At 34.9% G+C, this 25,743-nt stretch overlaps 2 protein-coding genes across 12 annotated transcripts in view; one reads left to right on the top strand and one right to left on the bottom strand.

Annotated features, from left to right (window-relative positions):
- The window catches only part of SCAPER (S-phase cyclin A associated protein in the ER), a 571,361-nt gene that overhangs the window by 151,194 nt on the left and 394,424 nt on the right, over positions 1 to 25,743 (top strand). For all 11 annotated transcript variants that reach the window (XM_050799824.1, XM_050799823.1, XM_050799825.1 and 8 more), the window contains one exon: positions 7,778 to 7,918. In XM_050799824.1, the coding sequence (XP_050655781.1) occupies positions 7,778 to 7,918 (141 nt within the window). The remainder of the gene's footprint in view (positions 1 to 7,777; positions 7,919 to 25,743) is intronic.
- RCN2 (reticulocalbin 2) overlaps positions 1 to 25,743 on the bottom strand; it is a 466,582-nt gene that overhangs the window by 203,888 nt on the left and 236,951 nt on the right. The window lies entirely within an intron of this gene.

Raw genomic sequence — 25,743 nt, 5'->3', positions numbered from 1 at the left:
TTAGAAATTTAAGAAGATGGAAATCATACCAATATCTTTTAGACCATGGTGGAATGAATCTAGAAATCAATAACAGAAAATGGGAAAATTAGCAAAAATGTGAAAACTAAACATACAGTTGAACAACTATTTGCTAAAAGAGGAAATAAAGGGGAATTTAAATAATACCTTGAAGCAAATGAAAACAAATATAACTCACTAAAATTTGTGAGATGTAGCAAAACAAGACTCTGAGGGAAGATTATAGTAATACATGCCTAAATTAGAAGAGAAGAAAGATCTCACTTAACCTAGTTTTCTAACTCACAGAACTAGAAAAAGAAAAAACAAACTAACCCCAAAGTTACTATATGGAAAGAAATAATGATTAGAGTACAAAAAAATTAAATGCAAAAGAGAAAAACAATGGGGAAAAAATCAACAAAACAGGCTTGGTTTTGTGGAAAGATAAAAAAAAATCAAACTCTTAGCTAGTCTAAGAAAAAAAAGACTTAGATAAATTAGAAACGAAAGTAGAGTCATTACAATGGATAACAGAGAAACAAAAAGGATCATAAAGAACTGTTATCAATAATTTATGGCACCAGATTGGATAACCTTGGAAGAAGTGGATAAATTCCTAGAAATATACAACCCAACATGACTGAATCAAGAAGAAATAAAGAGCCTAAACAGACCAATAACAAATACGGAGATTGAATTACTCAATCAAAAAACCAACAAAAAAAGCCTAGGGCCAGATGACTTCACTGATGAATTCTATGAAACATTTAAAGGAGAAGTAGTACCAGCCTTTCTTGAACTTTTCTGAAAAATAGAAGAGGGAACACTTTTGTGAAATAAGAAATATTATATTGGTCTCTGCCCCTGGTTCCTGACTTAGAGCTCCTAAAACTCTGGTAGATAGAAGCACTAGGATAATATTGTTTTTCCAATATGTTATCTTTGACCCTGGTTCCCAACAGATAATTTCTGTGATCTTTGTAATTTCTTGAGTGATAAGAGCATCTGAAACAGAGTTCCTAAATGTCTTGGGCTTTGCTGAGTGATAGGAGCATCTTTTGTTGTAATGACGCTACTCTTGGTAGTGTCCTGGATAGCCTCAAAATTGGTGCTGGCTACCAGAACTTGGACCTCCAGGTTCGGTTGATTGCCAAAGCCAGTGATTTAATAAATCATGCCTCTGTAATGAAGTTTCCATTAAAAATCCCAAGAACAGAGTTTGGGGAGTTTCTGGGTTGTTAAACATGTGGAGGTACCTGAAAGGTGGCACACCTGGAGAGGGCATGTAAGTTTCATGTCCCTTCTTCACACTTTGCCCTAGGCGTCTTTTCCATCTAGCTGTTTATCTGCATCCTTTAAAAGTTCCTTTGTAATAAATTGGCAATAGTAAGTAAAAGTGTTTCCTTGAGTTCTATGGGCCACTCTAGCAAATGAATCAAACTTGAGGAGACAGTTGTGAGAATCCCAAATTTATAGCTGGTTTGTCAGAAGTATGGGTCAGAACTTGGGACTTGTGATTAGCATCTGAAGTTGTGGGGGCAGTCTTGTGGGACTGAGCCCTTATCTGTGGGACCAGGTAGATAATGTCAGAATTGGATTGAATTATATGACAGCTAGGTGGCGTCAGGGAAGTGGTCAGTATGAGAAAAACCCCATAAAAATCTGGGTGAAGAGAATTGTTATTGTGTTGTATGTGAGAGTAGGAAAAACAATTTAGTTTTTCCTGTCTCTTACACCGCCCAAACTTGTGTTATGAGACCTGCATCACTCTGATTCCAAATCTAGACAGAAACACAAGAAAGGGGAGAACTACAGGCCAATATTCCAGATAAACATAGATGCAGAAATCCTCTTTAAAATACTAGCAAACCAAATTCAAGAATATATTAACAGTCATACCATGATTGAGTGGGATTTATCTCTGGAATGTAAGTATAGTGAAATATACTAAAATCTATAAATGCAGTATACTGTATTAATACAGTGAAAGACAAAAAAACACTAATATCTCAATAGATGCAGGATAAACACTTGACAAAGTTCAATATCCTTTCATGAAAAAAACTCTCAACATAATAGGTATAGAAGGAACTTTTCTCAATACAATATAGGCCAATGCTGTTGTTTTAATGTTTATCCCCTCCAAAACACATATTGAAGTTTAATTACTATTGTAACCATATTAAGAGGTGGGTTCTTTAGGAGGAGATTAGGTTATATTGGCTCTGCTCTTATGAATGGATTGATACCATTATTGTGGAAGTGGGTCCTTATTGCAGGAGTGGGTGCCTTATAAAAGGTTGGATTTAGCTCCCCATAGTGGCCCTGCCACCCTTTGCCCTCTCTTACCCTGTTGCTTTCCTCCGGGGTTGATTTCATAAGAAGAACCTAATCAGATGCCACCACCTTGTTATTGGACTTCCAGTCTCCAGAACTATTATATGATAAATACATTTCTTTTCTTAATAAATTACCTAGTTTCTGATTTTCTGTTATAGCAGCACAGAACAGACTAAGACAGCCCATATATGAACAACCCACAGTTAACATCATAATTGGGAAAAACTGAAAGCTTTTTCTCTAAGATTTGGTAAAAGGCAAGTATCCCCACTTTTACCGTTTCTCTCCAACGTAGTACTGGAAATACTGGGAAAAGCAGTCAGGCAAGAAGAAGAAATGAATGCATTATATGGGAAGGGAAAGAAGTAAAATTATCTATTTGTAGATAACATCATAAATATGGAAAACCTTAAAGATTCCACAGAAAACTTGGAGAAATAATATATGAATTCAGTAATGTTTAGAGATACAAAATCAACATGCTTAGGAATCAGTGGGATTTTCATACACTATGATCTATATGAGAGAGAAATTAAGGATACAGTTTTCCTTATATTAGCAACAAAAAGAATAAAATACTTAGGAATTAAGCAGGGAGTTGAATCACTTGTGTAGTGAAAATTATAAGTTTATGAAAAAAAAATTTAAAGCAGCAAGTAAATAGACATCCGAGTTCGTGGATTAGAAGTATTAATATTATTATAATGTCCATACAGCCTTAAGTGATCTACAGTTTCAGTGCAATCTCTATCAGAACCCCAACCATTTGTTTTTAGAGAAATAGAGAAACAGTCCTAAAATCCATGTGAAGCTCCAAAAGACCCCAAAGATCGAAAGTAATCTTCAGCAAGAAGAGCAAAGGCTATAGTCATAATACTTTCTAACTTCAAATTTTGTTATAAAAGTATAGTAATCAAACAATTTGGCACTAGCATACAAACATACACACAGACCAATGAAACTTAATAGAAAACCCAGAAATAAACCTATGCAATTATGGGCAACTGGTCTTTGACAAGGATGCTGAGAACCTACAATGGGGAAAGCATAATCTTTTCAACAAAGGATGTTGGGAATTCTGGGTATCCACATGCAAAAGAATGAAATTGGACGCTTATCTTACACCATACACAAAAATCAACCCAAAATGGATTAAAGGCTTAAACATAGGATCTGAAACCATACAACTTTTAGAAGAAAACTTTCGGAAAAACCTTGACATTGATCTTGGTGATAATTGTTTGAATATGACAGAAAAACACAGGCAACAAAAGCAAAATTAGACATGTGGAATTAAATTAAAAACCTGTACAGCAAATGAAAAAATTATCAAAATGAAAAGACAGCTATGGAATGAGAAAAATATTTGTAAAAAATATATCAAATAAGACATTAATATCCAAAATATTTGAAGTACTCACACAACTCAATGGCAAGAAAACAGCCTGACTCAAAAATGGGCAAAGGACTTAAAGAGATACTTCTCAAAAGGAGAAATCCAAAAGGCTAACAGGTACATGGAAAGGTCCTCGGCATCTATAATGATCAGGGAAATGGAAATTGGACTTGAGTGAAGTATCACCTGATGCTTGTTAGGATGGCTATTCTCAAAATGACAGGAGGCACGTATTGGGGAGGATGTGGAGAAAATGGAATCCTTGTATGCTGTTGGTAGGAATGTAAATTTGTATAACCATTATAGTAAGCAATATGGAATTTCCTCAAAAAATTAAAATAGAGCCTATCATATGATCAGCAGTTCTTCTTCTGGGTATATATACAAAGGAATTGAAATCTGGATCAAGAAGAGATATCTGTGCACCCATGTTCACTGTAACATTATTCATAATAGCCAAGATGTGGAAACAACCTGAGTGTCTGCTGACGAAAGAAAAAAATATGGTATATATTTTGTGTGTGTGTGTTCATATATATATATGTGTGTATATATATATAAAAACAATATTATCTAGCCTTAAAAAGAATGAAATTTTAACATTTGTGACAACGTGGATGGAGCTAGAGATATTAAGCTAAGTGAAAAGAGACACAGAAATGCTGCATGATCTCACTTCTGTGTGGAATATGAAAAAGTCACATTCATAGAAGCAGAGAGGGGAGATAGAGTGGTATTGGTCAAAGGGTACAAAAGTTTGACTTATGCAAGATTAATAATTTCTGATGATGTAATGTACAGCATCATGACTGTAGTTAACAAAAAACAAAATACCTGAAAACATAGGAAACTTTGAGTTTATTCTTGGAATTCAAAGATATTCCTTCATTAGAAAATCTATGAATGTAATGGGATGTAAACTGATTAGAAGAGAAAAACCATTATTTTCAACATCAGGGAAAGATGATCAAGTTTGGATAAGCACTAATTATATTTGCAGAAGAGAGTCTGTGTATTTAGAGCAGAATAACTATTGATCAGTGTGGTAAGTGGAAATAACATGGGCTCTGGAGATAGCCAACCAAGTTTAAATCCTGATTTTGTCATATAATAAGCTATGATTCCCTGAGCAAGTTACTTAACATTATTGTATTTCAGTTTCTTTTTCTGAAAAATGACAATTGTAGTTATTAACCTGTTGTGATGCTTAAATGAGGCCAGTATGTAAAACAGTAACATAGTGCTAGGATGGATGTTGCTTAATATACAGTCACTCTTATAACTGAGTACTGTGTTATCTATGCTGTATGACAAATAACGGAAAAAGTTAGCTTACAACAGCAAACATTTATCAGGTCACTATTTCTGTGAAAAAGGCAACCAGGAATTGCATAGTGATTCTTTTATTGTTTTATTTGGAGCCAGGGACTTGCTCTGTCACCCAGGATGGGATGCGGTGATGCAGCATAGCTCACTGCAGCCTAGAACTTCTGGGCTGAAGCCATCCTCCTGCCTCAACCTCTTGAGTAAACAAGATTACAGGCACATGCCATCGTGCCTGGTTAAATTTTTAATTTTTTTGTAGAGACAGGGTCTTGCCATGTTGCCCAGACTGGTCTTGAACTCCTGGCATCAAGCAATCCTTCTACCTTGGCCTTCTAAAGCACTGGAATTCCAGGTGTGAGCCATCATACCTGGCCATCATTCTTGCTCTGGGTCTCTGATGATTTTTTTTTTTTTTTTTTCGAGATGGAGTCTGGCTCTGTCGCCTAGGCTGGAGTGCCATGGCACAATCTCGGCTCACTGCAGCCTCCACCTCCCGAGTTCAAGTGATACTCCTGTCTCAGCCTCTTGAGGATCTGGGATTACAGGCATGCGCCACCACACCTGGCTAATTTTTTGTATTTTTGGTAGAGACGAGATTTCACCATGTTGGCCAGACTGGTCTCGAACTTCTGACCGGAAGTGATCTGCCTCCCAAGTACTGGGATAACAGGCGTGAGCCACTGCTTCCAGCCTGATGAATTTTTAGTCAAGCTATCAGTCAGGTCATAGTCATCTGGGTCTGGAGGATCCACTTCCATACTCATTTGTGCGGTTATTTGCTGGCTTTTGTTCCCCTTTGGCTGTGGGCCAGAAACCTCAGTTTCTTGCCAAGTATACCTTTCTACAGCCCAAGTGTCTTCATGACATGGCCAGTGGTTTCTCCATAGAAAATCAGAGAGAGAGAGTCGGGGAGAGAAAGGAAAAAGTACCTTAGAGAGTTAATAAAAGGAAGTTGTGCTGAGTTTTATAGCATTGCTTTTGCTGTATTCTTTTGGTCACAGTTCTGATACAATATGGGAGGAGATTACATAAGGATCTTAAAACCAGGTGGCTTAGATCACTAGGCACCATCTCAGAGGCTCCATACTACAGGTACCTAACACAGCATGATGAAAGATGTATGGCTACTATATTGTAATTACAGGTGAACTCTTTTGTTACCTTCTGGTATTAGAAAAGAGTATAAATAGTCATAGGTTAAGCATATTATTTGGATTACTTTTACTGTGTAGTTTAAATTTGGGAGAAATAGTTGGACCACATAATTTGAATGTTCATAAAAATACATTAGGTAGTGCAAGATTCTGTTGAGTACAGTGTAAAGTTGACTAGGACTATAAGAAAATTATTTGAGTTTTATTTTTACTTGAATCTCAATAATTTGTCATGTAGCTGAATAGATTAGATATGAAAAGCAGTCTCTTGTGGAGTTCTACAAGAGTCAATGTATTATTTTAATTTTAGCTTAAGAGAAGTGCTCTAACACAATCACAATTCTTCTCTTACTGTGTTTTTAAATACCAGCACAATTATAGTATATTTTCTTTTATCTAAACATGATCTCCAAGTATTCATGCAAGAAAATCGTTGATTAGTGAAAGTATACAAGACTTTAGATGTGTTCTGGTTATTTTCTCATCAATGTAGGTATCTCTTAAATTAATTTTAATGGCAATTTTCTTCTTCCATTTGTATGATGGATTATTGTTTTCAACACTGTTTCACATGAGTGATGTCATCACATCACCACAATAACTCTATGATGTACACAAGGCAGGTGCTGAACCTCATTTTATAGATGTAAAAACAATCTAGGAGAGGCTAAGTGTTGTTTCCAGTGTTACACAACCAATAATTTGCAGAGCTGAGGCTTTAAGGACATGTCATCTGGCTCTTCGTGTAGTGCTATTTTTGTATCATACTTTTTTGGATGGTTCAACACAATTATTGAGAGAAACAACTCAAATAAAATTTTAGGTTTTTTCCACTCATATTGACCCATCTTCTGATTTTCTATAATTTATTTTCATGGTGCTGAATCTTATTTCCTAGAGCACAGAACAAGCTTTTACTTCTTCTGTTTGAGGTTGTTTTAAGGAATTAAAATTTTAAGGGTTAATTTCTTAAAACAACATAAAGTAGCAATTATTATGTCTATATTTTTTTGTAGGTGAAACCCTCTCTGTTCCTTCAGAGAATATTTCTTATGCAAATAATGTGATTTGTTAGATATCATTTTTCAGTTTCTAGGATAAAATTACTTATTTTTCTTGAATGTGGGTTACATCATAGAGATGTTAACGTTTATAAGGTTAAATATACACTATATTCATTTTAAACATACTCATGATAACGGTACAAGAATAATGCAAATATTTCTGTAGAGGCATATCTAAGCCACTGTTCTGAGAGTTTTATGAACCTTCAAATAATCCTGTGAGGTAATATTATTATTTTTATTTGCTGTTTATAGATAAGGAAACTGAGACATAGGCTAAAAAAGTTGTCTAGATTATGCAGCTAGTAAGTGGCCAATGTAGATTATGAATTTAGGTAGTCTGGCCTCATAGTTCTCGTCCTTAATTGTTAGTCATGTTGCTGCACATTTTTCCACACTTAGAGTTTATATTTCATAAGCCATTTATTTATTAGTACTTCATTTAAATGATTGTATATATTGAAATTAAGGATGTGATAATTCACTATACACAGGAGAAGGATGTCCGGAAGTGGAAGGAAGAATTACTAGATCAACGACGCAGGATGATGGAAGAAAAATTACTTCATGCTGAGTTTAAGCGAGAAGTGCAATTACAAGCAATTGTGAAAAAAGCACAAGAAGAAGAAGCTAAGGTATATCATAAGAGCTTTAAATGTTAACTTAATTACCCAAGTACTTTTTTCAATTGTTATATAATAGTAATGGAAGATAATGTTTATCCAGTGTTTATTCTGTTCTAGGATAACAGCATTTTACAGGCTCATTTAAAACTTACGAGGTGCAATATTTTATCCCTTTGATAATTCTGTGAGCCATCTATTATTATTTTATTATACAAAGGTATAATTGATAGATAATAAGCAGCACATATGTAATTTATTCCATTTGATGAGTTTTGACATGTATTATATCCTTGAAACTATCAGTACAATGAACATAATATACAATTCCTCTTTGTAATTCATTCCTTCATTCAACTCTATTATCTAATTACTGATCTGCTTTCTATCAGTATAAATGTTTGCATTTTCTAGAACTTATGTGTGTGGAATCATACATTATCTATTCTTTTCTCTGGCTTTCCCTCATAATAGTTACTTGGAACTTCATCCTGTTGTGTGTGTGAATAATTCCTTCCTTTTCATTGCTGAGTCATTCCTTCCATTTCTTTACGTATGGAAATACCGTAATTTGTTAACCCAGTCACTTGTTGATGGACGTGTGTTTTCTTTCCAGTTTTTTTCTATTACAAATATAGCTGCTGTGGCAATTCATGTATATGTCTTTGTGCAGATGTGTACTTTCATTTTTATTTTATGAAAACCTAGGAGTGGATTAGTATAGCATCTTACAATAGGTTCATGTTTAAGTTTTACACATGGTTTTCCATTCCTACCAGTAGTGAATGGGAGTTCTAGTTGTGCTATATTCTGACCAGCACTTGACACAGTTACACATTTTAATTTCAGTAATTTTTAAAATATGTGTATAGAGTCTTAATTTTTTTTCCTTTTTTTGTGGGAAAAACGTAATGTAATATTTATCATCTGTTAAGTATACAGTTCAGTGGTTTTAATGCATTCATGTTATGCAGTCATCACCACCATGTATCTCCATTAGTCTTTTTCATCTTGTAAAACTGAAACTCTGTGCTCATTAAACAGTAACTCCTCATTCTCACCACCAGCCCCTGGCAATGATCATTCTACTTTCTAGATCTATGATTTTGACTACTCTAAGTGCCTCTTATAAATGGAATGATATGATATAATTTTATCTTTTTGTGACTGGCTTATTTCATTTAGCATTAGGTCTTCAGTGTTATAGCATATGTTAGAATTTCCATCCCTTTTCAGGCTGAGTAATTTTCCATTGTATGTATATACCACATTTTGCTTATCCATTCATATCTCAATGGACATTTGAGTTATTACTACACTTTAGCTATTGTGAATAGTGCTGTTGTAAATATGGATGTACAAATAACTCTCGAGTCCCTGCTTTGAATTCTTTTGGGTATATACCCAGAATTGGAAAGTCTGGATCTTATGGTAATTCTATTTTTAATTTTTTGAGGAATCACCATGCTGTTTTCTACATGTAGTTCAACATTTTTACATTCCCATCAGTAGTGCACAAGGGTTCCAGTTATTCCATATCCTCTCTAACTTCCATCATTTTGTTTTTGTGATAGTAGTCATTCTAATGTGTGTTATTTGGTGTCTCGTTGTAGTTTTGATTTGCATTTCTCTAATGATTAGTGGTGTTGAGCATCTTTTCATGTGCTTATTGGCCATTTGTATATCCTCTTTGGAGCAATGTCTATTCAAGTCATTTGCCCATTTTTGAATTGAGTTGTTTGTTTTTTTGTTGTGGAGTTTTAAGACTTCTTCATATATTCTTGATATCAATTTGTTTTTAAATCAAAGATATGATTTGCAAATGTTTTCTCCCATTCTGTGGGTTGCATTTTTACTTTGACAGTAACATCTTTTGACACGCAAAATATTTTAATTTTCGCAAAGTCCAGTTTGTCTGTTTTTTCTTTTGTTGCCTGTGACTTTGGTGTCATATCCAGTAAGTCATTGCAAAATCTAGTGTCGTGACACTTTGATCCTGTGTCTTCTAAGAGTTTTATAGCTTTAGATCTTACGTTTAGGTAATTGATCCATTTTGAGTTAATTTCAGCATATAGAGTTAGGTAAAGGTTTAGCTTGATTCTTTTGCATGTGACTGTCGAGTTTTCCCATTGCCATTTGCTGAAAAGACTGTTCTTTGTCCATTAAATTGTCTTGGCATCCTTGTCAAAAATCATTTGACTATATCTGTGAGGGTCTATTTCTTAGCTCCCTGTTCTATTCCATAGGTCTGTATGTTTGTTTTAGTGCTAGTACTATACTGTTCTGATGTTTGTAGTTTTAAGTTTTGAAATTAGGAAGTGTGAGTCATCCAATTTTGTTGTTCTTTTTAAAGATTGTTTTGGTTATTTGGGGTCCCTTGAGATTCCATATGAATTTTAGGGTGGACTTTTCTGTTCCTGCATAGTCATCATTGGGATTTTGATAGAGATTGCATTGAATCTATAGATCACTTTGTGTATTGTTGATGTCTTAACAATTTTAAGTGTTCTGGTTCATGATCATGGGATAATTTTTTATTTATTTGTGTTGTCTTTAATTTTTCAACAATGTTTTGTACTTTTTATTGTATGTATCTTTTGCCTCCTTGGTTAATTACTAAGTATTTTATTATTTTTGATGCTATTGTTAATGGGATTGTTTTCATAATCTCCTTTTCAGATTGTTCCTTGTTAGTGTATAGAAATGCAATTGATTTTTGTATGTTGACTTTGTATCCTGCTTCTTTACTGAATTTTTATTAGTTCTAACAGTTTTTGTTTGGTGGAATCTGTAAGTGTTTTCTACATATAAGTTCATATCATCTGTGAACAAAGATAATCTTACTATTTTCTAAATTTGGACACTATTTCTTTTACTTTCCTAATTCTTCTGGCTTGAATTTCTAGTGCTACTTTAAATAGAAGCGGTGAAAACGGCCAGGCACAGTGGCTCACACCTGTAATCACAGCATTTTGGGAGGCCGAGGCGGGCAGATCACGAGGTCAGGAGATTGAGACCATCCTGGCTGACACAGTGAAACCCCGTCTCTACTAAATATACAAAAAATTAGCTGGGCGTGGTGGTGGGCACCTATAGTCCCAGCTACTTGGGAGGCTGAGGCAGGAGAATGGCGTGAACCCGGGAAGTGGAGCTTGCAATGAGCCTAGATCGCGCCACTGCACTCCAGCCTGGGTGACAGAGCAAGACTCCGTCTCAGTAAAAAAAAAGTGGTGAAAGCAGGTATCTTTATCTTGTTCCTAATAGCAGAGTAAAAGCTCTCAGTCTTTTACCATTGAGTATGATATTTGTTGAGATTTTTTCATATATCGCTTTTGAGTTTGTTCTGTTCCTAGTTTGTTGTTTTTTGTCATGAAAAATGTTTAATTGTCAAATGTTTTCTTGTGCATCAATTGAGACTGTATGTTTTTTCCCTCTTTAATTCTGTTAATATGTTAAACATTGGTCAGTTTCCGTATTTCGAACCCTTCCAGGAATAAATCCTACTTGGTCATGGTGTATAATTCTTTTAATATGCTTTGCTAGTATTTTGTTGAGAGTTTTTGCGTTAATATTGATAAAGGATATTGGTCTATAGTTTTTTCCTTTTAGTTTCTGTCTGGTTTTGGTATCAGGGTAATGCTGGCCCCATAGAATGAGTTAGGATGTATTCCCTCCTCTTCAGTTGTTTGGAGTTTGAGAAGGTTTGGTGTTAGTTCTTTAAGTGTTTGGTAGAATTCACCCATGAAGCCATAAGGTCCAGGGATTTTCTTAGGAGATTACTAAATTACTGATCAATGTCCTTACTAGTTACAGGTCTAATTCATGTTTTCTAAATTTTTTTGATTTGATTTTTTAGGTTTTGTACTTGTGTGTATTATGAGTTATGGTTGAGATTTTTTTTTCATGTGGGTATGTACTGTTCCAGCACCAGTTGTTTAAGACTGTTCTTTTTACATTGAATTGCTTTAATAACATTGTTGAAAATGAATTGGCCATGAATATGTGAGTTTTCTTTCTAACTTGATTCTGTTTCCTTTATCTCTGTGCCTGTTTTTATACCAGTACCACTCTATCTTGATTATTGTACCTTTATAATAAATTGAAATCAGAAAGTACACGTCCGTAAGCTTTGTTGTTTTTTTCCGAGCTATTTTGGCTATTTTAGATCCTTTGTATTCCATATAAATTACAGGATCAGCTTTTGAATTTCTACAAAGAGTTTTTTAAAGCCTATCTGGGTTTAAAATGGGTTTGCATTGAATTTATAGATTAATTTGGGGGAGAATTGACATCTTAATGATATTGAGCATTTCCATGAACATGATATATATCTCAACTTATTTAGATTCTTGCCTTTGCATCTATTTTGTGAAATTTATCTATAGTTCATATGTTTGATGGTATATTCAATGGTTTTTTTTCTGTTTATTGCTAATATATAGCAGTGCAGTTGATTTCTGTATATGTACCTTGTATTCTACAACCTTGCTAATAAACTCACTTATTAGGTCTATTGTTATTTCTTTCTTTCCAGTCTGTATGTTTTTTATTTTTTATCTCCTTGTATTGCAATGGCCGGGACTACTACAGTGTTGAGAGTTGTGAAGAGAGCTGACGTCTTTCCTTGTTCCCAGTCTCAGGAGAAAAGCATTTACTCTTCACCATTAAGTATGATATTAGCTATAGATGTTTCATAGATGTTTGTTATCAAATTGAGGAAATTTCTTTCTAGTCTTAGTTTACTGAAAATCTTTACCATGATTGGACTTTAAAATTGTTCACATGGTGTTTTGTCAATTAAGATATAATTTAAAAAATTTTTTAATGATGAATTTCACTGGTTGATTTTCATATATTAAATCAACTGTGCATTTCTGGGATAAACCTCATGTAGTCATAGTATATTATCGTTTTTATATATTGGTGAATTTGATTTGCTAAAATTTTAGGAATTTTTGCATCAGTGTTCATGACCGAGGGTGTTCTATAGTTTTTTTTCTTTAATGTCTTTGTTTTTGGTAACAGGATATGCTGGCTTTGTAAAGTGATTTAGGAAGGCTTCCATTATCTTCAGTTTCTTTAGAGTTGTTTGTGTAGAATTGGTACAATTTATTGTTTAATTTTTTTTTTTTTTTGTAAAATCCACCAAGGAAGCTATCTGGATCTGGTTTTCTTTGTGGGAGGGTTTTTGCCTAAAAGTTTTATTTCTTTAATTTACGTAGAGCTATTCCTAATATCTGTTTCTATTATATAATTTGTGTCACTCAAGAAATTTATCTATTCCCCAAAGACTAATACTGTTGAGCATCTTTTCATGTACTTTTTGGCCATTTGTATATCTTCTTGGAAAAAAATCTCTGTTCAAAATCCTTTGCTCACTTTTTACCTGGGCAGTTCATCTTTTCGTTGTTTAGTTATAAGAGTTCTTTATATGTTCTGGATACTAGATCCTTATGAAACTTGTGATTTGCAAATACTTTCTTTAATTTTGCAAGTTGTCTTTTCACTTTCTTGATAATGTTCTTTTAATAAAAATTTTTAATGTCAAATTCCAATTTATTTATCTTTTTTTGTTGCTTAGTTTTTGGTGCTAGGAAATAATTATCAAATCGAAGATCATGAAGATTTACCTCTTTGTTTTCTTCTGAGATTTTGTGGTTTTAGATTTTTATATTTAAATCATAAAAACATTTTGAGTTAATTTTTGTGTGTGATCTGAGGTAGGGGTTCAACTTAATTCTTTTGCATAAGAATATACATATTTCCCAGCACCATTTGTTGAAGAGACAAACCCTCCCATTGGTCTGTCTCAGCCCATTTGTGTTGTGATAAAGGAATACTTGAGGCTGGGTAATTTATAAAGAGAAGAGGTTTATTTAGCTCACTATTCTGTAGGCTGTACAAGAAGCATGGCACCATCATCTCCTTCTGGTGAGGGCCTCAGGCTGACTCCAGTGATGGCAGAAGGTGAAGGAGAGTCAGCATGTGCAGATCACATGGTGAAAGAGGAGGCAGTAAGAGAGGAGGGAGGTACCAGACTCTTATAAACAACCAGCTCTTGAGGGAACTTTTGCAGGAACTAATATAGCAGAGCTCACCCCTTTCCCCTGAGGGCATTAATCTATTCATGAGGGATCTGTTCCCATGACCCAAACACTTCCCAATAGGCCTCTACCTCCAACATTGGCAATTAATGTTTCACATATTGATTACATATATATATATTTTTTGAGACGGAGTCCCACTCTGTTGCCAGGCTAGAGTGCAGTGGTGTGATCTTGGCTCACTGCAGCCTATACCTCCTGGGTTCAAGCGATTCTCCTGCCTCAGCCTACCAAGTAGCTGGGAGTACAGGTGCACGCCACCACACCAGCTAAGGTTTGTATTTTTAGTAGATACAAGGTTTCACCATTTTGACCAGGATGGTCTTGATCTCTTGACCTCGTGATCTGCCCGCCTCGGTCTCCCAAAGTGCTGGGATTACAGGTGAGAGCAACCACGCCCGGCCAGATCACATATTTCAACATGTGGTTTGAAGGGACAGACAGCCAAACCATAGCAGTCTGTATGTCTGTCTTTATGCCAATACCACACTATTTTGATTACTGTAGCTTTTTAGTAAGCTTTGAAATGGAACCATGAGTCCTCCAATTTTGTTATCCCTATCCCCACAGAACATGATGTACCAATGAAATGCACCTTGCAATTCTATGTGAATTGAGGTTTGGTTTTTCATATCTGCAAAAAAGCCCATTGGCATTGTGTTAGGGATTACGTATCTTTATATCCCTTTGAGTAGTATTATCGTCTTAATATTAGTCTTCCAATTTATGAACATGGAATTTCTTTCTATTTATTTGTCTTCTTTAATTTCTTTCAGCATTGTTTTGTTTTCAACATACAAGTATTTTACTGCTTTAATTTATTCGTAAGTATTCTTTTGGATGCAATTATAAATGATATTGTTATCTTAATTTCATTTTTGATTATTCATTGCAAATGTGTAACATATAATCAATTTTTATGTATTGATCTTATGTCTTATAATCTTGTTTGAACTCCTTCATTAGTTTTAATAGCTTTTTAGTGAATTCTTTAGGAGTTTTCATAAACAAGATCACATAATCTGCAAATATAGTTAGTTTTGCTTTTGCTTTCCAGTTGGATGTCTTTGATTTCTTTTTCTTGTTTAATTGCTCTGGCTAGAACCTATAGTATATTGTTGAATAGAAGTAGTGAGACTACACATCCGTAGTAGTCTTGATCAGCAGGTGGTTGAATCTGTGAATGCAGAGCATCAACTGTAAGGGACTTCAGCATCTGCATTTTGGTATCCGTAGTGGATCCTGGAATCAATCTCCAATGGATACTGAGGGACAACTATATGTCCTTTATTGGGTCAAGGAAGTTCATTTTTATTCATCGTTTGTTGAATGTTTTTATTATGAAGGGATATTGGATTTTGTCAAATGCTTCTTCTCCATCTATTGCTGTTACACTATATTTTTTGTCCTTGTTCTATTGATATGGTGTATTACATTAATTGAATTTAGGTATTTCATATATTTGTCCAATTTTGTTAGTTGTTTAAAGTGCAAGGGTAAATCTCATCCTGTTACTTATGGCTGGAAGTGGAATTTCTGATGTATGTGTTATTAGTATTTGTATCTGTTTATTTTCGAGCAACAGTCTGTAGGTAGATTATTGATGATCATAAAGGCAGAATTAAATCCAGATCTTTCTGGTTCCAAAGGTTCTGATTTTACCACTGTACTTATTACTTTAGTATTCTCATTTTGTGATATTTTACCATATGACTTATATACATTTTGACTTGTCTAATTGCTTAATATACTTACTTTCAATATGATTTTATTAAGCCAAAGTGACTCTTTTAAGCAAATTAACCTAATTGTTTGTCACAGTTTAAATAATTTCCATAGAGATGGATGGTCAACTCCCTGGTATCTTTACATGAGGATATCAGCTACCATTTATAGTACTTTTAATTCTTTTTCTTAAAATTCCAACTTCTATTTTGGATACGCGGGGTACATGTGCAGGTTTGTTCCATGGATATATTGCACCCAAGTAATGAGCATAGTAATGAGGTTTGTTTTGTTTTGTTTCGTTTTTTGAGATGGAGTCTCGCTCTGTTGCCCAGGCTGGAGTGCAGTGGCGCGATCTTGGCTCACTGACACAGCTGCCTCCTGGGTTCAAGTGATTCTTCCGCCTCAGCCTCCCAAGTAGCGGTGATTACAAGCACAGGCCACCATGCCTGGCTAATTTTTTTTCTTTTTTTTTAGTAGACATGAGGTTTCACCATTTTGGCCAGACTGGTCTTGAACTCCTAACCTCAGGTGATCTACCCACGTTAGACTGCCAAAGTGCTGGAATTACAGGCCAATAAGTAGTTTTTAATCCTTCTCTCTCTTCCCTCTCCACCTCTAGTAGTCTGCAGTATCTATTGTTCCCATGTTTATGTCCATATGTGCTTATTGTTTAGCTCCCACTTACAAATGAGAAAATTGTCCTTTGGTTTACTGTTGCATTAATTCAATTAGGATTATGACCTTCAGTTCCATCCATGTTGTTGCAAAGGATACAGTTTCATTCTTTTTTGGTTGCATAGTATTCCATGGTGTATATGCACCACATTTTTTTAATCCAGTCTATTGATGGGCACTATCAGTGGACTCCTGGGTTGATTCCATGTCTTTGCTATTGTGAATAGCATGGCAGTGAACATACGACTGCATGTGTCTTTTTGGTATAATAATTTGCTTTCCAATGGATAGATCCCCAGTAATGGAATTGCTGGGTCAAATGGTAGTTGTGTTTTAAGTTCTTTGAGAAATTGCCATACTGCCTTCCACAGTGGCTGAACTAATTTACATTCCCACCAACAGTGTATAAGCATTCCCCTTCTCTGTAGCCTTGCCAGCATCTCTTGTTTTTTAACTTTTTAATGATAGCCATTCTGACTGGTGTGAGATGGCATCTCATTGTGATTTTGATTTGTATTTATCTGATGCTTAGTGATGCTAAGAATTTTTTCATGTTAATTGGACACTTGTATGTCTTTTGAGAAATGTCAGTTCATGTCTTTTGCTCATTTTTAAAAATGAGGTTGTTTTTTGCTTGTTGATTTAAGTTCCTTATAGATCCTGGATATTAGACTGTGTTAGATACATTGTTTACAAATATTGTTTCCCATTCTGTAGGTTGTCTGTTTACTCTGTTGAATGTTTCTTTGGCTGTGCAGAAGATTTTTAGCTTAATTAGGGCCTACTTGTCAACTTTTGTTTTTGTTCCAATTACTTTTGGAGATACTGCCTTGTCAAGCAGATGTCAAGAAGGGTATTTCCTAGGTTTTCTTCTAGGATTTTAATAGTTTGAGGCCTTACATTTAAATCTTTAATCCATCTTAAGTCAATTTTTATATGTAGTTAAAAATAAGGGTCTAGTTTTGTCATTCTGCATGTAATTAACCAGTTATTCTAGTACCATTTATTGAAGGAGTACTTTTCCCATTGCTTGTTTTTGTTGGCCTTGTTGGAGATTAGATGGTTGGAGGTGTGCAGCTTTATTTCTGAATTTTCTGTTCTGTTCCATTGGTCTGTGTGTCTGTTTTGTACCAGTACCATGCTGTTCTGTTTACTGTAGCCTTGTGGCATAGTTTGAAGTCGAGTAATGTGATGCCTCAAGCTTTGTTCCTTTTGCTTACTATTGCTTTGGCTATTGGGGCTCTTTTTTGATTCCATACGAATTTTAGAATAGTTTTTTTTTTTTTTTTTTCTAATTTTGTGAAGAATGCCATTGTGGTTTGATAGGATAGCATCAAATCTATAAATTGCTTATGGCCATTTTAATGATACTGATTCTTCTAATACAGTGCATGGGATGTTTTTCTGTTTGTGTCATCTCTGATTTTTTTCAGCAGTGTTTTGTCATTCTCCTTGTTGAGTTCTTCCACCTCTTTGGTTAGCTGTATTTTCCTGGGTATGCCATTTTCTTTGACTATTTTATGTTATTGTGTTCTTGATTTGACTCTCTGCCTGGGCATTATTGGTATATAGAAATGCTACTGATTTTTGTACATTGATTTTTATATCCTGAATCCTTGCCAGAATAGCTTATCAGTTCCAGTAGCCTTTTGGCAGAATAATTAATGGTAAGTGAATTAAGAGTCTGTACTAAAATTCTTGCTAATATGAAATACTGTTTTAAAACCTTGCTACCACTTGCTCACCTATTGGTGCTCTTAATTGTCACCATTTTCAGTTCAATAAACTGAAATCCTGTCTGGACATGTATTCCATTTCTACAAAGAAAATAGGCACTGTATTTTTTTTTTCTTATTCAAAAGTATTTTTTATTATCATAGTGAAGACTGAAGTCTCTTGAGTTAGACAAATTTGAATTTAGGTTCTCACTCTACCACTTAGTAGCTGAATAGCCTTAGGTATTATTTTACCTCTCTGAGCCTATTTGTTCATCTTTAAAATGGGAATAATTTTACCTACATCTCAATTACTGTAAGTATTAAGTTAGATTATGCATGTTGTGAAGCAGTTAATGTCATCTTTGGTATAACAAAAGCACTTAGTAAAACATTAGAATTATAGAAGAAATATTCTACTACTTAATTTTTTCTGAAGTCTGTCATGTATTTCTGTTGTTCTGTTACTAACCAAAAAGTATTAATAATCCAGTGATTTTTTTTAAATTTAAATTTTACCATACGAGTACTTTCCTTGAGAACATGTACCATTTTAGACCTGTTACATGCTCAAGATGATTTTTTTCCATGTATGCTTTCTGTGAGTTCTTGGGGTAAATTAATGGCCATTTCAAATCCTTTAGTTCTTTCTTAGGTAGGTAGATGGTTGAAAATAAATTAGCAAGTACTCAGTTGATGGTGATTAATATTGCAGCCTGAGTTATTCAGAACCTGATTTTATATTAGATCATAGTCCATTATTTAATAGTCTAATATTGACTTTCATTTTTAGTTTCTTAATGGCTTATTGACTCATTTTCAGTTGCAACATGTCTAGTAATAATTACCATTTATTTTTCTTTCTTTTTTTTTTTTTTTTTGAGGAAAAGACACCTGTTTCTTATTGCTTGTGCTGTGGGTCCTATTTTTGTCCTCTTTGCTGCTCTTGGAATTTTTTTATCAGTTAAATTCTTGTCCTTTGCTTTATTACTCGAGATTGCCTACTTTTGTACACCTGTTGTATAGATTACCAATTTTGTATTTTTTGTAAATCCCCGAATTTCTGAGAAATAGTGGTCTGAGCTTGTTTCTACTACCTCATCACCCACGTCTTCCTTAATTCCTTATATCATTTTCCCCTTTCTGCAACTGTATTTACCTTTGAGAATATTTCTGTTTTCACTGAGTTTAAAAGACTTTTCTGAGTCACTTCATATGAACACCATCAGGCACCTTTTTCTAGAAAACTTCTGTACTATCTTAATTTTCTCTCTACTCTCTAACCAATCCGTCACTGTTTTCCCTTCTTTATTTTGTCAGTTAAATGTAACTGAAAAATGAAGTTTCACTTCACTTACTCTTCTTCTTTAGTATCACAGTCACTACCATTGCTTCAGCTGTCTTCTCTGCAGTGATTTCTAAATCTGAATCTTTAGCCCTACCTTCAACTGAGCTGTAGACTCAGTTGCCTCTTGTTTGGTGCTTGTATCCAGTGGAACTCATCAGCTCACCATCTCCTTTATCCCAAACCAACTTTACTGAAGTCCATATTTCAGATAATGATAATAATAGCTAGTCACCCATTCACCTAGATTTGGAAAACTTGTATTCATTTACTTCATTTCGCTTTTCTTTTTAATCTCTTTTTGACAACTTTTTGTGTATAAGCCAGAAAGATAAGCTAATTTTTTCTGACATCTTCTTTGGAGTCATATGTGGTCATATGTAGTTAGAGAACCTGCAGTTCTCTAACTCTGTAGGCACCTGCATTTTCCATTGCGGCTTCCACCGGTTTACTTTTATCTCCCTCCTAAATATTTACAGTTGATATTCTTCCCTTTTGCTCCTCCTCCCTCTAAATTAATCTTTTTGGAGGGTATTGTAATGCCTGTCAGTCCAAAAATCTTGAGGGACTTTTCATGGTCTTCAAGCCTAAGTGTAAATACATTACTCTAGATTTCTTTAATATTATGTTGTATTTAAAATAGTGGCCGTATTTTTATTTTAAAAGTGATTCATTTTTATTTTGAAGAGTTTAAGCAATATAGCAAAGGAAACTCAATCCCATCCTCAGAGATAGCCACCATTAACATTAGGTAGACGCTGTTTCAGACATTTTCCTGTTGTTATATTCAGATTGCATGAATGGATAATCATAAAATAGAATTATTCTATATATGATACTTCTTAGTAAGATGTAGTAATCTTTATTTTAGTTCCATTTTAAGGGAAGGAGATGAAGTAGAAGTAAAATTGAGGGAATTCTTGAGTTTGTCGTATTTGTTTATCACAAGAAGAATTCATTCTCATATGAATTTTTTGAGGTAATATTATGAAACGTATTGAGAGTTTGGAGTTGTATTTATCCAATTTCATTTTAATTTCTGAACATTTTTAGGGAAACCTTGCTGAAAAGAGATGAGAAAATTATCACTCGTATATCATCCTAATCTTTCCACAATAATTATTCATAGGTTTATTATTTTTCTCTTGTTAAAGTTTATCAAATTTATATTTTCCTCTGTAACTTTAAGTTCCTCAGTTTAGTTTTCCTTGTATATATAAATCAACTCATTGTTTACCAGTTCTTCATTTGAGTTGTTTTGTCTTTTGGTTTGCTGGATTTTATTAAGAAAAAAACTTTTTTTCTAGGAAAAGCTCATATATGCTCTGTTCCTTGAGTTCTTGCATATTTTAGGCCTGTGGCATTTCTATCTGAATTATATCTTGGTTCGAGATCATATTTATGATTCACAGTATCTCTCCTTCAGAACTTCGTAGACATTATTGTATTAATTATTTCTGTAGGGAAGCCTGAATCCACACTGATTTTTCTTTCTTGTAGGTGACTTACATTTACTGCATGGAAGCTTGAAAAATTATTATTCTTTCTTAATGTTTTATGATTTAATAAGGATATTCTTGATGGTGATGTTCTGAGTCAGTGTTTTATGAAGTAATGTAAGCTCTCTTAATCTTTAAACATTTCCTGTATTTTATGTTGGAATATTTTCTGTTGCCTTTCTTAACTACATAGATCCTATTTATCTTTATCTTTATATTAGATCATTTTGCTATGTTCTCTATATTCAAGGCTTATTATCCATTCATCTTCACTGTAAAAATCTACAATAACTGTGATTATCAAAAGTTTTTCCTCTAGAAGTAATTTCTTTGTTTTAATAGAGACAGGGTCTCACTCTGTCACCCAGGCTGGAGTGCAGTGGCATGATCATAGTTCACTACAGCCTTGAACTCCTGGTCTCAAGTGATCTTACTGAGTCAGCCTTTTGAGTGGCTGGGACTATAGGCATGTGCCACAAAATTTGACTTATTTTTTAAATTTGTTGTAGAGATGGAGGTCTTGCTATGTTGCCCAGGCTGGTCTCGAACTCCTGGCCACAAGTGATCCTCCTGCTTTGGCCTCCCATAGCATTGGGATTACAGATGTGAGCAGCTGTGCTTGGCCCATTATTTGGAGTTGGTTTTTACAATATCCTTGTTCTGTTCCATGCGTTTTCTAATTTAAGTAATTCTGTGATAGTGTTACTTTTGTGCTCTGTTTCCTTAGCTCACTAATCACCTTTATCAAATAAGGCAGTAGTTCTCCCTTAATTGCAGTTTTGGTCTTTGTGGTTTCAGCTACCCTAGTCAATCACAGTCCAAAAATACTAAATGGAAAATCTAGAAATAAACAATTCATAAGTTTCAGATTGTGTACCGTTGTGAGTACCATGATGAAATCTTGTATAGTCATGTCCCGGACATAAATCATTCCTTTGTCCAGTATATCCATGCTGTATATGCTATCTGATCATTAGTGTGTTAGTAGCCATCTTGGTTATCAGATGGCGTGTCATGGTATCATAGTGCTTGTGTTCAAGTAACCCTTATTTTATTTAATGGTCCCAAAGCACAAGAAGAGTGGTGCTAGCAATTTGGATATGCCAGACAGAAATTGTAAAGTGCTTCCTTTAAATGAAAGAATGAAAGTTCTCAACTTACTAAGGAAAGGAAAGAAATCTTATGCTGAGGTTCTGAAATCTGTGGTAAGAATGAATCTTCTATTTGTGACATTGTGAAGAAGGTAAAATAAATTTGTACAATGTACGTCATCATCCCTCAGTATCTGTGGAGGACTGGTTTCAGGGCCTCTTGAAAGATACAAAAATTCATGGTTGCTCAAGTCCCATGTATAGTAAAATGGTATAGTATTTGCATATAACCTATGCACATCTTCCTGTATACTTTAAATCACCTCTGGATTACTTATACCGAATACAATGTAAATACTGTGTAATAGTTATTGTACTGTATTATCTAGGGATTGAAGACAAGAAAAAATGTCTGTACAGGCATGCATTGTTTTATTCTGCTTCACTTTATTGGGCTTCAAAGATACTGAGTTTTTAAAAATTGAATGTTTGTGTCAATCCTGCATCAAGCAAGTCTTTATTTTTGCCATTTTTTCCAACAACATGTGCTCACTTCATGTCTCTGTGTTATACTTTGGTGATTCTTATAATATTTTAGATTTTTCAATTATTATATTTATTATGGTGATCTGTGGTAAGTGATCTTTGGAGTTACCATTATAATTGTTTTGGGTTGTCATGAGCTACACTCGTATGTGACAGCAAACTTAATTGATAAATGTTTCATGTGTTCTGACTGCTCCACTGACCTGGCCATTCCCCCATTTCTTATCCTTAGTCCTCCTTATTTCCTGAGACATAACAGTATTGAAATTAGGCTAATTGGTTAATTAATTGATAACCACACAGTGGCCTCTTAAGTCTTCAAGTGAAGAGTTTTACATCTTTCACTTTAAATAAAAAACTAGAAATGATAAAGCTTATTGAGGAAGACTTGTCAAAAACTGAGCTAGAGCCTGTGCAACTTAGCAAGACCCCATCTTTACCAAAAACATTTAAAAAATTAGCCAGATGTGGTGGCGCATGCTTATCGTCTCAGCCACTCAGTAGGCTGAAGTGAACGAGTCACTTGAGCTCAGGAGTGTGAGGCTGCAGTGAGCCACTGCACTCCAGCCTGGGTGACAGAGTGATACCCAGTCTTGAAAAACAAAAAGAACAAAATAAAGCTGGGATAAACTGAAAGCTAGGCCTCTTGTACTAGTCAGTCAAGTTGTAAATGCAAAGGAAAAGTTTTGAGAAAGATTAAATGTGTTACTTCAGTGAACATATGAATGATAAGAAAGCACAACAGCTTATTGCTGGTATGGGGAAAGTTCGAGTGGTCTGGATAGAAGATCAAACCAGCAGCAATATTCTGTTAAGCCAAAGTCTAATCCAGAGTAAGATCCCGACTACCTCCAATTCTGTGAAGTCTGAGAAAGGTATGGAAGCTGCAGAAGAAATGTTTGAAGCTAGTAGAGGTTGATTCTGGAGGTTTGAGGAAGGAAGCCATCTCAATAACATAAAAGAGCAAGGTAAGGCAACAAATGCTGACATAGAAGCTGAAGGAAGATCTAGCTAAGATAATTGATGAAGAGTGCTGCACCAAACAAGAGATTTGCAGTGCAGATGAAACAAACTTCTCTTGGAAGAAGATGCCATCTAGGACTTTCATAGCTATAGAGAATTTAGAGCTTGACTTCAAATCTTCAAAGTCAAGGCTGACTCACTAGGAGCTAATGCAGCTGGCAACTTCAAGTTGAAGCCAGTGCTCATTAACCATTTTGAAAATCCTAGGCCCTTTAAGAATTAGGCTAAATCTATTCTGTCTGTACTCTATAAATGGAACAACAAAGCCAGCATGACAGCACATCTGTTTATAGCATTGTTTACTGAATATTTTAAGTCTACTGTTGAGACCTCCAACTCAGAAAAGAAGACTCTTCTAACAATTTTACTGCTTACTGACATTGCACTGGTTACTTAAGAGCCCTGATGGAGAGAGTACAAGGAGATGAATGGTGTTTTCGTGTCTGCTAATGTAACATCCTTTCTGCAGTCCATGGATCAAGGAGTAATTTCAACTTTCAAATCTTAGTTTTTAAGAAATACATTTTATAAAGCTATAGCTGCCATAGATAGTGATTCCTCTGATGGATCTTGGCAAAGGAAATTAAGACTTTCTGGAAAGGACTCACCATTTTAGATGGTATTAAGAACATTGGTGATTCATGGAAGTCAAAATATCAACATTAACAGAAATTTGAAAGACATTGATTCCAACTCTCACAAATGATTTTTGGTGGTTCAAGAGTACAGTTAAGGAAGTAACTGCAAATGTGGTAAAAACAGCAAGAGTATGAGAATTAGAAGTGAGCCTGGAGATGTGACTGAATTGCTGCAGTCTTATGACAAAAATTAAATAAATGAGGAGTTACTTCTTGAAGAACTTGTTTGGAGATTCTAGCAGGGGAACACAGCTACTCATATTCCTTGACCAAAAACCGGTCCTCCTCTATCAGGGATGGTCATCCTCTTTGACCGAGCATGCAGCTTTGGGAGGGACGCACCTGGAGCGGTGAGGGAGTAAGGGGACACCCGCTTAGCCAGCCAGATCAACTGAATCAACCCTGGCGATCAAGGGGGTGACAGATGTCGCAGCCAGATCGCCCTCATATCCAAGTTACTTCTTAAGAATGAGCAAATGATGTGATTTCTTGAGATGGAATCTACTCCTGGTGAACACACTGTGAACATTGTTGAAATAACGAATTATTTAGAATAGTCCATAAAATTAATTGATAAAGCAATAGCAGGATTTTGAGGGCATTGACTCCAATTTTGAAAGAAACTCTACTATGGGTAAAACACTATCAAACAGCATCACATAGTACAGAGAAATCTTTGAGGAAAGGAAGAGTCCATTAATGTGGCAAACTTTGTTGTTGTCTTATTTTAAGAAATTGCCTTTACTTTAAGAAATTGCCACTTCAGCCTTCAGCAACCACCACCCTGATCAGTCAGCAGCCATCAACATTAAGGCAAGACTCTCCACCAGAAAAAAAGATTATAACTTGCTGATGGCTCAGATGTTCATTAGCATTTTTTAGAAAAAGTGTTTTAGAATTAAGGTGTATGCATTGTTTATTTAGACATAATGCTGTTGCACAATTAATAGGCCATAGTATCGTGTAAAAATAACTTTTATATGTACTGGGAAATTTGATAATTCATGTGACTTCCTTTATTGTGATACTCAGTTTATTGTGGTGGGCTGGAACCAAATTTGTAATATCTTTGAGGTATGCCTGTACATGTTCAGTACAAACACAGTCACCCATTAAAAAAACATTTTTTATCTATAGTTGGTTGAATCCATGGATGTAGAACCCACAGATATGGAGGGCTGACTATATAGGTACTGTCTGTGATTTGAGGCATCCACTGGGGGTCTTGGAATGTTCTTTAAATTCATGTTTTTGTCAAATTCTTCAGTGTTACCAAGTTTGTGTAATGAATTTTCTGCTGTTTCTTAGGTTATTTTCTTATCTTTCTTTTTTTTTTTTGAGGCAGAGTCTCTCTCTATTGCCTAGGCTGGAGTGCAGTGGCACAATCTTAGCTCACTGCAACCTGCATCTCCCAAGTTCAAGTGATTCTCCTCCCTCAGCCTCCGGAGTAGCTGGGATTACAGGCACACACTG

The sequence above is a fragment of the Macaca thibetana genome, chromosome 7, assembly GCF_024542745.1.
Source record: "Macaca thibetana thibetana isolate TM-01 chromosome 7, ASM2454274v1, whole genome shotgun sequence".
Classification (NCBI taxonomy): Eukaryota; Metazoa; Chordata; class Mammalia; order Primates; family Cercopithecidae; genus Macaca; species Macaca thibetana.
Note: the sequence above shows the minus strand (reverse complement) of the source record. Positions and strands in the feature narration are given on the sequence as shown.